Source organism: Anolis sagrei, chromosome 6 (assembly GCF_037176765.1).
Source record: "Anolis sagrei isolate rAnoSag1 chromosome 6, rAnoSag1.mat, whole genome shotgun sequence".
NCBI lineage: Eukaryota > Metazoa > Chordata > Lepidosauria > Squamata > Dactyloidae > Anolis > Anolis sagrei.
The window spans coordinates 126,941,345-126,957,819 of record NC_090026.1 but is presented as its reverse complement, the minus strand read 5'-3'; the positions used below and the strand labels follow the sequence as shown (position 1 = coordinate 126,957,819).

Genomic DNA, 16,475 nt, shown 5'->3' with positions numbered 1-16,475 from the left:
GCGTCTACAATAAAACAGGTCCTAAGACATCTTGGTGTGCATCTACACTAAGATAGGTTCTAAGACATCTTAGGGTGCATCTAAACTAAGATAGGTCCTAAGATATTTTGGAGTGCGTCTACAATAAGACAGGTCCTAAGACATCTTGGAGTGCATCTACACTAAGATAGGTTCTAAGACATCTTGGAGTGCATCTACACTAAGATAGGCCCTAAGATATCTTAGGGTGCATCTACACTAAGATAGGTCCTAAGATATTTTGGAGTGCGTCTACACTAAGATAGGCCCTAAGATATCTTGGGGTACATCTACAATTAGACAGGTCCTAAAGTATCTTGGAGTGCGTCTACAATAAGACAGGTCCTAAGACATCTTGGAGTGCATCTACACTAAGATAGGTTCTAAGACATCTTGGAGTGCATCTACAATAAGATAGGTCCTAAGATATTTTGGAGTGCATCTACACTAAGATAGGTCCTAAGATATCTTGGGGTGCATCTACACTAAGATAGGTCCTAAGATATCTTGGGGTGCATCTACACTAAGATAGGATCTAAGATATCTTGGGGTGCATCTACACTAAGATAGGTCCTAAGATATTTTAGGGTGCATCTACACTAAGATTGGTCCTAAGGTATCTTGGGGTGCATCTGCACTAAGATTGGTCCTAAGACATCTTGGGGTACATCTATACTAAGATAGGTCCTAAGATATCTTGGAGTGCATCTACACTAAGATAGATCCTAAGATATTTTGGGGTGCGTCTACACTAAGATAGGCCCTAAGATATCTTAGGGTGCATCTACACTAAGATAGCCCCTAAGGTGTCTTGCGGTGCATCTACAATAAGAGAGGTCCTAAGATATCTTGGGGTGCATCTACAATAAGATAGGTCCTAAGATATTTTGGAGTGCATCTACACTAAGATAGGTACTAAAATATCTTGGGGTGCATCTACACTAAGATAGGTTCTAACATATCTTGGAGTGCATCTACACTAAGATAGGTCCTAAGATATTTTGGATTGCATCTACACTAAGATAGGTCCTAAGATATTTTGGAGGGCATCTACACTAAGATAGGTCCTAAGATATCTTGGAGTGCATCTACACTAAGATAGGTCCTAAAATATCTTGGGGTGCATCTACACTAAGATAGGTTCTAACTTATCTTGGAGTGCATCTACACTAAGATAGGTCCTAAGATATTTTGGAGTGCATCTACCCTAAGATAGGTCCTAAGATATCTTGGGGTGCATCTACACTAAGATAGGTCCTAAGATATCTTGGGGCGCATCTACACTAAGATAGGTCCTAAGATATCTTGGAGTGCATCTACACTAAGATAGGTCCTAAGATATCTTGGGGTGCATCTACACTAAGATAGGTCCTAAGATATCTTGGAGTGCATCTACAATAAGATAGGTCCTAAGATATCTTTGAATGCATCTACATATGCTATTGTCCTCCCAACCCTACTATATATCTGTGAAACGTGGACTGTCTACAGACGTTACACTCAACTCCTCGAACAATTCCATTAGTGTTGCCTCCAAAAAATCTTGCAAATCTCTTGGGAAGACAGGCAGACAAATGTCAGCATGCTGGAAGAAGCAAAGACCACCAGCATTGAAGCGATGCTCCTACGCCATCAACTCTTCTGGACTGGCCACATTGTCCGAATGCCCAAATATCACCGTCTCCCAAAGCAGTTACTATACTCCCAACTCAAGAACAGGAAATATAATGTTGGTGGACTGGAAAGGAGATTTGAAGATGGGCTTAAAGCCAACCTTAAAAACTGTGGCATAGACACCAAGAACTGGGAAGCCCTGGTCCTTGGGCGCTCCAGCTAGAGGTCAGCTGTGACCAGCAGTGCTGCAGAATTCAAAGAGGCACAAATGCAGGGCAAAAGGGAGAAATGTGGCAAGAGGAGGGGCATCAAGCCAACTCTGACTGGGACCGCCTTCCACCTGGAAGCCGATGTCTTCACGGCGGGAGAACATGAGGATCAAAAATAGGGCTTCACAGCCACCTACAACCTGCCGCCAAGACACTGCACTTGAAGGACCATCATCCTCAGGCTATGAGGGATCGCCTAAGTACGTAACTAAGTAAGTAAGCATCTACACTGTAGGATTAAGGTAGTTGGACACCATTTGAACTGCTATGGATCAATACTATGGCATCCTGAGAGTTCTGGTTTTATAAGATCTTTCAAACTTCTCTGGCAATGAGAACTAAAGTCTCACTAAACTACACCTCTTAGGATTGATGGCATTCAAGTGGTGCCAAACTGTATAAATTCTACAGCGTAGACTTGGGTCCTCTGAGTGTTCTGGACTTTGACTCCCACAATTCCTGACAGCCTACTTGCTCAGATGTTGTTTACAGTGGTTGGCTTCTTACTGCCTCCCTGTGCTCCAAGTTCAAACAGGGAGAAATTTTTAAACCCCAAAGTTTGCAACAAGTTGCTTCTTGCCAGGAATGCCAATGACGCTTCTCAGGAGGTCTAAACGGGGCTGCAAAGCAATTAGGGGAACTCCCAGCTCGTGCTTCCAGGAAATGGCGGATTCACACCTTGCAGAAATGCTCCGTTACCAAAGGAACGCAAACAATGGTCTCTTAATACTTTCTCGAGGATTTCTTTTGCTTTTGGATGAATATAAATTGGAGGCGGCATGTGGGCCATTGCAGGTAATGGATGGAGTACAGCAGAACTTTCTTCTGCAGAGAGACCGCTATAATACTAACAGATCCGTGTATATGTCTAGGTTTCATTCAGAAACCTTTGATTCTTGCCATTGTTTAATGTTACCCCAACATTTTAAGAAGCCCAGGTCTAGTACACAGAGCCTGGGAGTTGTAGTTTGGCGAGGCACCAGAACTTTTGGCAAAAAAGGTGAAATGGAGAAAACTAGGGATGTCTTTACACTGCTGAATTAATGCGATTAGACACTTTAATTGCCATGGCTCAACGCTATGTAATCTTGAGAGTTACAGTTTACTAAGGCACGAGCACTCTTTGGCGGAGCAAACCTGATCAAACTACAACTCCCATGATTCTATAGCATCAACCCTTGGCAGTTCAAGTAGTGCCAAACTGCATTCATTCTATAGTCTAGATCAGTGTTTCTCAACCTGGGGGTCGGAACCCCTGGAGGGGTCGGCAGGAGGTGCCGGAGGGGTCACCAAAGACCATCAGAAAACACAGTATTTTCTGTTGGCCATGGGGGTTCTGTGTGGGAGGTTTGGCTCAATTCTATCATTGGTGGGGTTCAGAATGCTTTTTGATTGTAGGTGAACTATACATCCCAGCAACTACAACTCCCAAATGTCAAGGCCTATTTCCCCCACACTCCACCAATGTTCACATTTGGCATACTGAGTATTCATGCCAAGTTTGGTCCAGATCCATTGTTTGAATCCATAGTGCTCTCTGAAGGTGAACTACAACTCCCAAACTCAAGGTCAATGCCCACCAAACCCTTCCAATGTTTTCTGTTGGTCGTGGGCATTCTGTGTGCCAAGTTTGGTTCAGTTCCATCGTTGGTGGAGTTCAGAATACTCTTTGATTGTAGGTGAACCATAAATCCTAGCAACTACAACTTCCAAATTATGTTTCATAACAGGAGCAAAATTACAGTTATGAAGTAGCAAAATAATGTTATGGTTGGGGGTCACCACAACATGAGGAACTGTATTAAGGGGTCGCGGCATTAGGAAGGTTGAGAAACACTGGTCTAGATGCACCCTCAGAAAACTGAAATGGCAACCCTAATTCAGAACTCTACACTATAGCATTATTTTGGTTTGATACCACTGCCAGGGCTCAAGGCTATGGAATCCTGGGATTTGTAGTTTCATGAGTCACCACCAGGATTCTTTGGCCGAGAAGGCTGCAGACCTTGTAAAACTGCAGCTCCCAGGATTCCACTGCATGGAGCCATGCCACTTAAAGTGGTGTCAAACTACATTAATTCGACAGTGCAGATGCACACTAAGAAACAAGGATTTATATTTGAATCATCACCTCTCATAGCACCAAATATAAGTATTCCAAATGCAAAAGTATGTGTCTTAAAGAGAGCCAGTAAATGCTATCTTGTTAATATATTACTAACCTAAACTAATATATTAGTTCCAACAGACCTCACTACCTCTGAGGATGCTTGCCATAGATGCAGGTGAAACATCAGGAGAGAATGCCTCTAGACCATGGCCATACAGCCCGAAAAAACCTACAACAGCCCAGTGATTCCGGCCATGAAAGCCTTCGACAATACATATTACTAACCTCTTCATCTGAGAATGTGCTGTTGGGGTCGTAACCACACGTTGCGCCGTAAGACTCCGGGTACAAATCGGACCAACCTTCGGGAGTACATTCCCTACTTATGTTATCTGGATAGAAATAGAGCAAGAAATCGAACACGATCAATGGTTGCAGTCAATGATATAGGATGCAGCTACACTGTAGAATGAATGCAGTTTGAACCCACTTTAATTGCCATGTCTCAGTGTGAACGAGGCATGGGCCAACTTCGGCCCTCCGGGTGTTTTGGACTTCAACTCCCACAACTCCCTACCGGCTGTTAGGAATTGTGGGAGTTGAAGTCCAATACACCCGGAACACATCGTCCAAAACACATCGTCTAGACCCATATAATGCATTATATAGCAGTGTATTTCCATCCTAAGTAGGAGAAAAATGGACAATGGCATGCATTTTCCATCTCCAACCGCTTTTTCTCGCATTGGCACTATGAGGCCTTTTATGGTGATCATTGCTCAGAGCAATTGACAGCACTTACCAATGTGATTGAACCCACTGTACACACTTCAGAAAAAGATATATACTTGCAGAGTATCTGGAAAATTGGATAGGGTTGTGAAGTGCCCATATTCGGACCACACAGTAATAAAAAGTATGAGGTCAGGCAATGATTTGTCACCTCAAGTGTGTCGTGTTTTTAGTGCTACGGCGTGGGCTGAACCAGCAACTGGCAACACACTAAGCAGCCATTTCGGCTTTTTCTCAGGTTGCATCCCCTCCATTAGCCTGTTTTGTTCTTTTCTCTTTTGCACTTGAGCAATGGAACGGCACACCTTCCGTTCACAGAAGTCTTGGAATCTTTTCATTTCCAGCTTGGTTTCAAATCATGCCTTTTCAGCCTTGTTTTGATTTCTTCTTCTCATTACGAGTGGAGTGCCACAGGGTTCGGTCCTGTTCAACATCTTTATGAATGACTTAGATCAGGCATTCTCAAACTGCGGACCTCCAGCTGTTTGGGTTTTTAACTCCCAGAATTCCCGACAATTGAACAAGCTTGTTAGGGCTTCTGGGAGTTGGAGATCCAAACAGCTGGAGGGCTGCAGTTTGAAGATGGCTGACTTAGATGAAGGGTTAGAAGGCATCATCATCAAGTTTGGAGATGACATTTGGGAGGGAGAGCCAATACTCCAGAAGACAGGAGCAGAATTCAAAATGATCTGAACAGAGTAGAGCAGAGATCCTCAAACTAAGGCTCGCAGGCCGAATCCGGCCCTCCGAGGTCATTTAGCCAGCCCTCGCTCAGGGTCAACCTAAGTCTGGAACGACTTGAAAGCACACAACAACAACAATTCTATCTCATCAGCCAAAAGCAGGCCCACACTTCTCATTGAAATACTAATAAGTTTATATTTGTTGAAATTGTTCTTCATTTTAATCATTGTATTATTTTTTAAAAAAACTTTTATTGTGCATTTTTTTAATAATTACATCGAAAGAGGGGGAAAACAAGTGTTTTATAGAAAGAGAAGTGAGAAAGAAGAAAATAGTGTGAAGTTTAACATTGACTAAAGAGCCATACCCCTTAAAAAAGAGAGATAAAAAAACCCAAGAAAGAAAAAAATTGTTCATGGGGGGACTTCCCAAGGTCTTCAGAAAGTATTGATCTTCATAACTTCAGATTCTCCTATGATTTTCCTGGCAATACTTTGTTTTGTTAATCTTTTTCAAATGTTGAACAAATCTATTATTAATGTCATTTTCCTTGTTACAATAAAGTCTTTAAAACCTGACCAGTCTGGGTTTTTTTGCATTCTGTTCAGTTTTTGAGATAAGGTGTCCATTTGAATTATATCAAATATTTTCATAATCCACTCTTCAGTTGTTGGGATTTCTTTTTGCTTCCATACTTTGGCTAGTAGTAATCTAGCCACCGTGCATAAGAGGAAAAACATTTTCTCCTGATTCTCAATCATTTTTAAACTGGATATGCCTAAAAGGTACATTTCTGGTGTCTGAGAGAAATTAGTTTTTAAGATTTTTTGGGTTAGTAGATGAATTTCTTTCCAATATTTCCTTATTCGTTTACAACTCCACCATGAGTGGAAAAAGGTACCTATTTCTTTATTACATTTCCAGCATCGATTTGATAGATTTTTGTAAAATTTGGCCAACTTTTCAGGAGTGTAGTACCATCTAAAAATTTTATACCAATTTTCTCGTAGGTGATTGGCACCTGTGTATTTTATTTTATTGTTCCAAATTTCTTCCCATTGTTTTGTAAGAATGTTGTGACCTTAGTCCTTTGCCCATTTGATTTGACAGTGTTTTATTTGTTCTTCTTCAGTTGACCAATTTAAAAGTTGTTGGTATAAAATTCTCATGAGTTTTTTCTTTTTGCATGATTATATCCCAGAGTCCTCGGTCTAAAAATCCTATTTTTTCATCTTCTGTAAAACTTTGATGAATTTGGTGATATTGGCTCCAATATTGTATTGTTTTTAAGTGGGGTTTTTTGCACTACAAACAAGATATGTGCAGTGTGCATAAGTATTTATTCATGTTTTTTTCAAAATATAATCCGGCCCTCCAACTGTTTGAGAGACTGTGACCTGGCCCTCTGTTTTAAAAGTTTGAAGACCCCTGGATTAGAGAGATGGTGGTCCAAAACAAACACAATGAAGTTCAGAAGTGACAAAGGCAAGAGACTCAACTTAGGCAGAAAAAAAAAGCAAAGATACAGAATGAGGGACAATGCTTGGCTCGACAGCAGGACAAGTGGAAAAGATCTTGGTGTCCACGTGGGGAGGAAGGGGAACATGAGCCAACAATGTGATGTTGCAGCTAAAAAAAGCCAATGGGATTTTGGCCTGCATCAGTAGGAATCTAGTGCCTAGATCCAGGGAAGTCATGCTACCCCTCTATTCTGCCTTGGTCAGACCACTTTACCTGGAATCACACTGTGTCCAATTTTGGGCACCCCAATTGAAGGGAGATTTTGACTTTAAGCTGGAATGTGTCCAGAGGAAGGTGACTACAATAATCAAGGGTCTGGAGAACAAGCCATACGAGGAGCAGCTTAATGAGCTGGGCATGTTTAGCTTGAAGAAGAGAAGGCTTAGAGGAGCCATGATGAGGGCTATGTATAAATATGAGAGAGGAAGTTATAGGGAGGAGGAGGGAGCAAGCTTGTTTTCTGCTGCCCTGGAGACTAGGATGCGGAGTTGTATGCTCCCTGATCTCCGCTCCTGTTAACAATCTGGCTGCCATCCGTTGGACCAATTGAAGCTTCTGGACGGTCTTCAAAGGCAACCCCACGTAGAGTACGTTGCAGTAGTCTATACGGGATGTAACCAGAGTGTGGATTACCATGGCCAGTACCTATTGATCTACTCACATTTGCATTTTTTCAAACTGCTAGGTTGGCAAAAGCTGGGGCTAACAGTGAGAGCTCACCCCACTCCCTGGATTCAAACTGCTGAGCTTTCAGTCAGCAAGTTCTGCAGTTCAGTGGTTTAACCCGCTGTGCCAACAGGGGCTCCTGCTGCTAACTATGCTAACATAGTGAAAATGCAGCATTGCTCTATTTAGACATCCTATGCCAGCTCTCAACAAGGTTTTGCTTCTTCTAACTAAGCTCCTTTGGACAGAACCAAAAGGATGCAGTGCAACTCCAACTCCCATTGAGCTTTACTCTTATCAAGATCCTGCAATACCTACAGAAGAATACATGAATACAGTCCATTACATTTCGAACTAGAGCCGAATGGAATGAATCCATTCGGACTCCGGCTGTTTTTTTCTCAAAGGATTTGGTGCTCTTTTCCATTTGGCCCCGTTCCGAGTTCTCTGTTTACCCGACATTCCCTTGCAATGTGTAAGCCAGACTCCCAAATCCATCACTTTCTACTCTCCAGGAATGGGTCAAAAGATGGGCAGCCAGAGGCAAAACGGGAAAGAAATGTTGACATTTGTTGCTCTGTTTTGGGGCTTCGGCATGATGGATGCCGTTGGGGTGAGAGAGAGGAAAAATGATGCAGGGGAAAAACGTTTCTCTCTCTACATGGTCCAATATGGAAATGGAGCTGTAGGGACTGCAATCAATTTTGGGGAAAATGCCCGAGGCCAAGAAACAAGTACAAAAAATATATGTTGATTTAGTAAAAACGGTTCTGTTTGGGAGGTCACAATTATACTCACAAAAAGTCAAAGCTGAAATTATTATTAGATTTAGTTACACAAGGGTTGGGCCAGGTTTCAGCTCTGGGACCATCAGTTGTCTCCAGTCCTGTTTTGGCAGTCCTTGATCATGGACAGAGTCTTCAGAGCCTTTCCTGGAAGCCTCAATGAATGAGAATCTGCCAGGCTTTAGCACAGCGGGTTAAACCGCCAGCTGCAGAAACTCTTGCCGATTGAAAGGTCGACAGTTCAAGCCTGGGTTGGGATGAGCTCCCATCGTCAGCCCACCTTCTGCACACCTAGCAGTTTGAAAACAGCAATGTGGGTAGATAAATAGGTACTGCTTTAAGCGAGGAGGTAATAAAAGGCACCCATAAGGATGTGCTGGTGATTCGATTTGGAGGATGTCTATGTTGGGGTTCAGCCTCCGTGTGAACCTGACCCTCAGCCTCCATGTGAACCTGAACCTGATTCTTTGATTGTATTTCCTGATGCAACTGAACAGGCTACTGAACATGTATTTTCCCCTGATGGTTTGGAAACTGTTGATTCAGAGGGCAGTGGCTGGGAAAGTGAAACTGGACATCCTGATGAGAATGTTTCAGAATCAAGCAGTGATAACTCTCCAGAGGAGTTAACACCTGCCTTTTTAAATGAGGATAGAAGAGGGCAGATTTGGAAAAACAGGAGTGAATCACAGAGTTTGCGAAGGTCAAGTAGATTAAAGGAAAAGGAGGCTTCCAAGCCTGGAGGCATGTCCCGAAACAGTTTCTTTAGTTTTAAGTGTCTCCCCCCGGGCTGTCTTGTTAGATCAAGCATCGTTTAGACTGAGGCATTACCTTGGCAGATTTCCCGTTTCCCATGGCCTGCATTCCCAGAGGATTCTAGTTTTCAAGTACGGTTAGTGAGATGCTAACAGGTTCCAGGTTTTTATAGTGTTGCTTTTGGAATGTTGATCTAGTTCAGAGATATTCTGACTGCTGAATTTTACTGTGGCTTTTTGACTTTACATTTTGACTTTACACCGCAATGAGTCGCCATTAGGCTGAGAATTGCGGTATATAAGCGAAGTAAATAAATAAATAAATAAATAAATTTTCCTCTATTTTGTAACCATTTTTCATCAATAAAAAAGGATTGTTTTTTCCCACAGTCAAGTGTGGTGGATTTAATCTTTTGGTCTCGTTTCCTGATCTGGGTTGCAACAGTCTATGCACAACAAAGCTCCTCAGCATGGAAGATGGAGCAACAGCACCTCCCTGTGGCCAGAGTTGCATACAGCCTCCAGATGCTGGAGATGGAAAAAGATGGGAAGCCTTTACCTCTGTTTATGTACTGTCTGTCTTTGTTAATTGTATAATGGCATTGAATGTTTGCTGTATATGTGTTCTGTAGTCTGCCCTGAGTCCCCTCGGGAAGATAGGTCAGAATATAAATAAACTTTATTATTATTATTATTATTATTATTATTATTATTATTATTATTATTAGAAACACAACAAGATGACTCCACAGCAGACAAGATCACTGTGCTGGCTATTGAACTGGATCACACGTCAGACACTTCCCAAGTGTCTAAGACTGTGTGATGTAATAGCAAATAATGTGTGCGGATCCTAGTAAGGCGGCCTTCTGCAGCTGCACAGATGGTAATTTTGTCAGCGCTGATTGTGTTTAAGTGCAGGCCAAGGTCTTTAGGCACTGCACCCAGTGTGCCGATCACCACTGGGACCACCTTGACTGGCTTGTGCCAGAGTCTTTGCAGTTTGATCTTTAAATCCTCATATCGTGTCAGCTTTTCCAGTTGTTTCTCTTCAATCATGCTGTCACCTGGGATTGCAACATCAACAATCCATACGTTTTTTGAACACGATCATGAGGTCAGGAGTCTTGTGCTCCAAAACTCTGTCAGCCTGAATTTGGAAGTCCCAGAGTAGCTTGACGTGTTCATTCTCTCTAACTTTTTCCGGCTTGTGATCCCACCAGTTCTTTGTTGCAGGCAGATGGTATTTGTGGCATAAGTCCCAATGAATCATCTGAGAAAGGGTGTTATGCCTCTGCTTGTAGTCTGTCTGCATGATCTTCTTGCAGCAGCTGAGGATGTGATCTATTGTTGAAGGCTTTCATGGCTGGAATCACTGGGTTGTTGTAGGGTTTTTTGGGCTATATGGCCACATTCTAGAGGCATTCTCTCCTGACATTTATTTACAGCATTTATATTCCGCCCTTCTCACCCCGCAGGGGACTCAGGGCGGTTTATAGTGTACACATATATGGCAAATATTCAATGCCAATTTTAACATACAACATATATATTGTGAGGTCACAACCTCTGAGGATGCTTACCATAGATGCAGGCAAAATGTCAGGAGAGAATGCCTCTAGAACATAGCCATATAGTCCAAAAAAACCATACAACAACCCGATGTGATCTATTGTTTCATCTGTTTCCTTGCAGATTGGGATCTGTCGCCTTCTTCTTCTTCTTGGAGACTAGGATGCGGAACAATGGCTTCAAACTACAAGAGAGGAGATTCCATCTGAACATGAGGAAGAACTTCCTGACTGTGAGAGCAGTTCAGCAGTGGAACTCTCTGCCCCAGAGTGTGGTGGAGGCTCCTTCTTTGGAAGCTTTTAAGCAGAGGCTGGATGGCCATCTGTCAGGGGTGCTTTGAATGCAATATTCCTGCTTCTTGGCAGGGGGTTGGACTGGATGGCCCATGAGGTCTCTTCCAACTCTTTGATTCTGATTCTTCTTTTTCTTCTTTTCAGCAAGTTGTGGGTCTCTCTTGCACTGTTTAAGGACTTTATCAGACAGCAATATTGAGAGGCATTGTTAAGTAAAGAGAGGAATCAGGAGCTGTCTTCATTCGTCTTCCTTTCAACAGACTTTTAGTGCTTCTCCATAGGCATCCGCTATCTTCCTCATCACACATGGGCAATGTCTCTGCCACCTGCTTTTTTCCCTTCAGAATCCCTTTCCATGGGATGCAATAGTTCTGCATCTAAACCAGGCATGGGCAAACTTTGGCCCTCCAGGTGTTTTGGATTTCAACTCCCACTATTCCTAACAGCCTCGGGCCCCTTCCTTCCCCCCCTCAGCCACTTAAGTTGCTTGCAAAATGTGGGGGACAACAATAATTGTAAGTGTGATGAGGTGGTAACATTTTAAAATATATATATATTTTCAAAACCAGAAGCAAATTCCCAGGCATTTCTTTGGTGACTGCCTAGCATGCCCTCAGAGAGTCACAGAATCAAAGAAGCATACAGTTAAAATGGGATGTGACAAAGCCATCCAGTCCCATCCCATTCTGCCATAGAGGCATCCATTGGATGAGAATGGCTCAATGTGGAATCATACCATGGCTCAATGTGCAACGTGTCCTATCTTTCCTGAGCAAGTGACCCAGGGATCAGGTGGCCAAAGTGTAAGCAATGTCAAGAAGTAAATTCAGGTATTAAGATATCCAGCAAGATAAAGGGCGAAACAATAGGTTGGTCAATGTATTGTCGAAGGCTTTCATGGCCGGAATCGCTGGGTTGTTGTTGGTTTTCTTGGGCTATATGGCCATGGTCTAGAGGCATTCTCTCCTGATGTTTCACCTGCATCTATGGCAAGCATCCTCAGAGGTAGTGAGGTCTGTTGGAACTGGGAAAAAGGGTTTATATATCTGTGGAATGACCAGGGTGAGACAAAGGACTCTTGTCTGCTGGAGTTAGGTGTGAATGTTTCAGCTGATCACCTTGATTAGCATATAATGGCCTGACAGTGCCTGGAGCAAACCTTTGTTGAGAGGTGATTAGATGTCCTTGTTCATTTTCAGGGTTTCTTCCTTTCTGTTGAAATTGTCCACATGCTTGTGTATTTCAATGGCTTCTCTGTGTAGTCTGACATGGTGGTTGTGAGAGCGGTCCAGCATTTCTGTGTTCTCAAATAAAATGCTGTGTCCAGGCTGGTTCATCAGGTGCTCTGCTATGGCTGACTTCTCTGGTTGAAGTAGTCTGCAGTGCCTTTTATGTTCCTTGATTTGTGCCTGGGCACTGTGTTTGGTGGTCCCTATGGAGACTTGTCCGCAGCTGCATGGTATCCGGTAGACTCCTGCAGAAGTGAGAGGATCCCTCTTGTCTGTTGCTGAACGTAGCATTTGTTGGATTTTCTTGGTGGGTCTGCAGATAGTTTATATGCCGTGTTTCCTCACCAGCTTCCCTATGTGGTCAGTGGCTCCCTTGATGTATGGCAAGAACACTTTTCCTCTGGGTGGATTTTTGTCTTGACTCTCGTGGCTTGTTCTCAGTCTTGCAGCTCTTCTGATGTCTGAGGTGGCGTCTCCATTGGCCTGTAGAGCCCAGTTGAGGTGGTTCAGTTCATCTTGGAGGAGGTGGGGTTTGCAGATTCTTTTTGCACGGTCTGCCAAGGCTTTCACACCTAGCAGACAAGAGTCCTTTGTCTCACCCTGGTCATTCCACAGATATATAAACCCTTTTCCCTAGTTCCAACAGACCTCACTACCTCTGAGGATGCTTGCCATAGATGCAGACAAAATGTCAGGAGAGAATGCCTCTAGACCATGGCCATATAGCCCAAAAAACCCTACAACAACCCAGTGATTCCAGCCATGAAACCCTACAACAACCCAATAGGTTGGTCATCAACAAACTAGAAAGAAGTAAAACATAGTAATTGAGAACATAAACACAGCCTATCTAAGGTCCGCTGGTGGTGCAATGGGTTAAACTGCTGAGCTGCTGAACTTGCTGACTGAAAGGATGGTGGTTCGAATCTGGGGAGCAGGGTGAGCTCCTGCTGTTAGCCCTAGCTCCTGCCAACCTAGCAGTTCAAAACTGAGTTGAATTCCAAAAACACCTGGAGGGCCCAAGTTTGCCCATGCCTGGTACAGCATGGTTTTCAGAAACATCATTTGGTGGGAAGGTGAGAGAGGGAAAAAATGAACCAATCTCAGCTGATTAACCTGTCTGCCCAAGAGCTCAAATCACAAGAAAATTATTTAGTGGAGCTTCAGATGGAAGGAAAAGTCTGCTGTGAATCCAGCTGCCTCAGAGCAGGGTGAAGGACCTTTGAAAAAGATGGAAACAGAGCTCATGCTCCAGACATGATGTGGATGGCGATGAGAAGAAAGACAACAGCGCAAATGCAATTTCGTTGAGTCTGGCCTCCTTTCGGCTCTTCCTTGATTCTGCGCAGGGAAAACAACTCCATCCAGGCAAGCTGAGAAACAGCCCCCTCCTCTGCAGTCAGGCAGCCCGAGGGTGAGAAACGGAGAAGGAATTTGTCTGGTGTGCATTTTAATACCAGCCGACCTACTTCACGCTCTCAAACTAATATGTGAACTGGAGCACCACCGGGCTTCGTGCTTTTTTTGCACTTTTGCGGATCCTGTGATGCATTTCCCTGATCAAAATCAGCTCTGGAAAATGCCCGTGCAAGAGGAAACTGCATATAAATGCCAACCTTAAGGGGAAGCCTTGTATCAAAATGGGTGCATTTGATGGAGCTACTAGAGAGAGAGGAAACGTCAAAGCACAGAGAAAATGGTACAGAAAAATGTGTACATATGTTAAAGTGCATATTTCAAAGGATAACTGAGTCTCCTGTATGTGTTGGTTGGAAAGTGTGTGTTTAGATACGCTTTCCTATCATTGAAAGAGTGGCCAAGATCCTACACTGAGTAAATGGAAGGGAATATTACACAGTGTTACATTGTGGTTGTCTAATGCTGCCTTGTAAATAGGGCTGTCAAGGTTTTCAAAACATTAATTTGGGACAGGATCAGGTGCCCAAATTTATTTATTTATTTACAGTATTTATAGTCTGCTCTTCTCACCCTGCAAGGTACTGAGGCTGGATCATAATGCACATATACATGGCAAACATTCAATGCATAGACACACAACATATATAGACAGATATAGGGATACCAAGGTGCTTGTTTATAAAGCTATTGTCCTCCCAACCCTGCTATATGCCTGCGAAACGTGGACTGTCTACAGACGTCGCATGCAACTCCTGGAACGATTTCATCAGCGCTGCCTCGGGAAAATCCTGCAAATCTCTTGGGAAGACAGGCAGACAAACGTCAGCATGCTGGAAGAAGCAAAGACCACCAGCACTGAAGCGATGGTCCTCCGCCATCAACTCTGCTGGACCGGCCACGTTGTCCGGATGCCCGACCACCATCTCCCATAGCAGTTGCTCTACTCTGAACTCAAGAATGGAAAATGGAACATTGATGGACAGGAAAAGAGATTTAAAGATGGACTTAAAGCCAATCTTAAAATCTCTGGCATAGACACTGAGAACTGGGAAGCCTTGGCCCTTGAGTGCTCCAGCTGGAGGTCAGCTGTGACCAGCAGTGCTGCAGAATTTGAAGAGGCACGAATGGAGGGTGAAAGAGAGAAATGTGCCAAGAGGAAGGCGCGTGAAGCCAACCCCGTCCGAGACCACATTCCACCTGGAAACCAATGCCCTCACTGAAGAAGAAGATGCAGATCAAGAATAGGGCTCCATAGTCACCTACGAACCCACCGCCAGGACACCGAACTTGGAGGACCATCATCCTCGGACTACGAGGGATCACCTAGTAAGTAAGTAATATAGACAGACACACAGAGACTATTTAACTTTCCAGATTCCTGAGGGTATGCTTCGAATTCCAGCCACCGGGGGACCTGTCGCTTCACCGTCCACTTGTGACACCGATGGAGTACTTCCTCATTCTTTTGAACGCTGCTGGATCATAGAATCATAGAATCAAAGAGTTGGAAGAGACCTCATGGGCCATCCAGTCCAACCCCCTGCCAAAAAGCAGGAATATTGCACTCAAATCACCCCTGACAAATGGTCATCCAGCCTCTGCTTAAAAGCTTCCAAAGAAGGAGCCTCCACCACACTCCGGGGCAGAGAGTTCCACTGCTGAACGGCTCTCACAGTCAGGAAGTTCTTCCTAATGTTCAGATGGAATCTCCTCTCTTGTAGTTTGAAGCCATTGTTCCGCGTCCTAGTCTCAAAGGAAGCAGAAAACAAGCTTGCTCCCTCCTCCCTGTGGCTTCCTCTCACATATTTATACATGGCTATCATGTATGGAGATTTTTATGGTGTCGTAAATTAGTTAAATTAGCCTCCCTGCATAAGCGACACCTAAATTTCCTACTTGACAGATCTAACTGTCTTTCGGGCTGCAAAGGGTGACAACAAGCTAGAGCTTACTCCGCCATGGGCTGGCTTCGAACTCATGACATTTTGGTCAGTAGTGATTTTAATGCGGCTCCCAACCAGCTGCGCCACAACCCGGTCCAGCTGCACCACAACCCAGCACTAAAGGAAGTGCTGGGAGATGATGATAATGATGATGATATTTATTTATATGTTGTTTTCTCTCTTAAAAGAGACTCAAAGCTGGGCTTCTGTTGTTTTTCCACTCCTTGTACCTTTTGTACATGACCTTAGATATATAAAATAGGTATAAAACTTAAACATTTACTGATACTAAATCAGCATTTGCTGATTTTCCTTTTTATAAAGTACAGCTGAAGCATCTTCTGCAAAGTCCACTGTAAACACTGTACAACAGACTTTTGTAAATGTCTAAAACAGCCACTAGGAGAAACCTTTCACTGTTGCCAATTGTTTTGTGACCCCAACATTGAGCCAAGGGGACCTCATCATGTGGGGTTGGGACCCACAGTTTAAGTAGCAATAGTCTACTGCAGCTGTTTTCAAACTGTGCTCCAGAGTTTCTGCTATTATTATTATTATTATTATTATTATTATTATTATTATTATAAACACAACAAGATGAGTCCACAAGATCACTCTGCTGGCTGTTGTATTGGATCACATGTCGGACACATCCCAAGTGTCTAGGACTGTGTGGTGTATCGGTGCAGATCCCAGTAAGGTGGTCTTCTGCAGCTGGCAGATGGTAATCTTGTCATTATTATTATTATTATTATTATTATTATTATTACTACTACTACTACTACTATTGCAAACCATCTGTAGC

At 43.4% G+C, this 16,475-nt stretch overlaps 1 protein-coding gene across 1 annotated transcript in view; it reads right to left on the bottom strand.

The window, feature by feature from the left end:
* Window positions 1-16,475, bottom strand: part of LOC132779027 (vasoactive intestinal polypeptide receptor-like) — a 142,136-nt gene that overhangs the window by 39,486 nt on the left and 86,175 nt on the right. Inside the window, exon 4 of the mRNA XM_060782673.2 lies at window positions 4,297-4,403. Coding sequence (XP_060638656.2) covers window positions 4,297-4,403 — 107 coding nt within the window. The remainder of the gene's footprint in view (window positions 1-4,296; window positions 4,404-16,475) is intronic.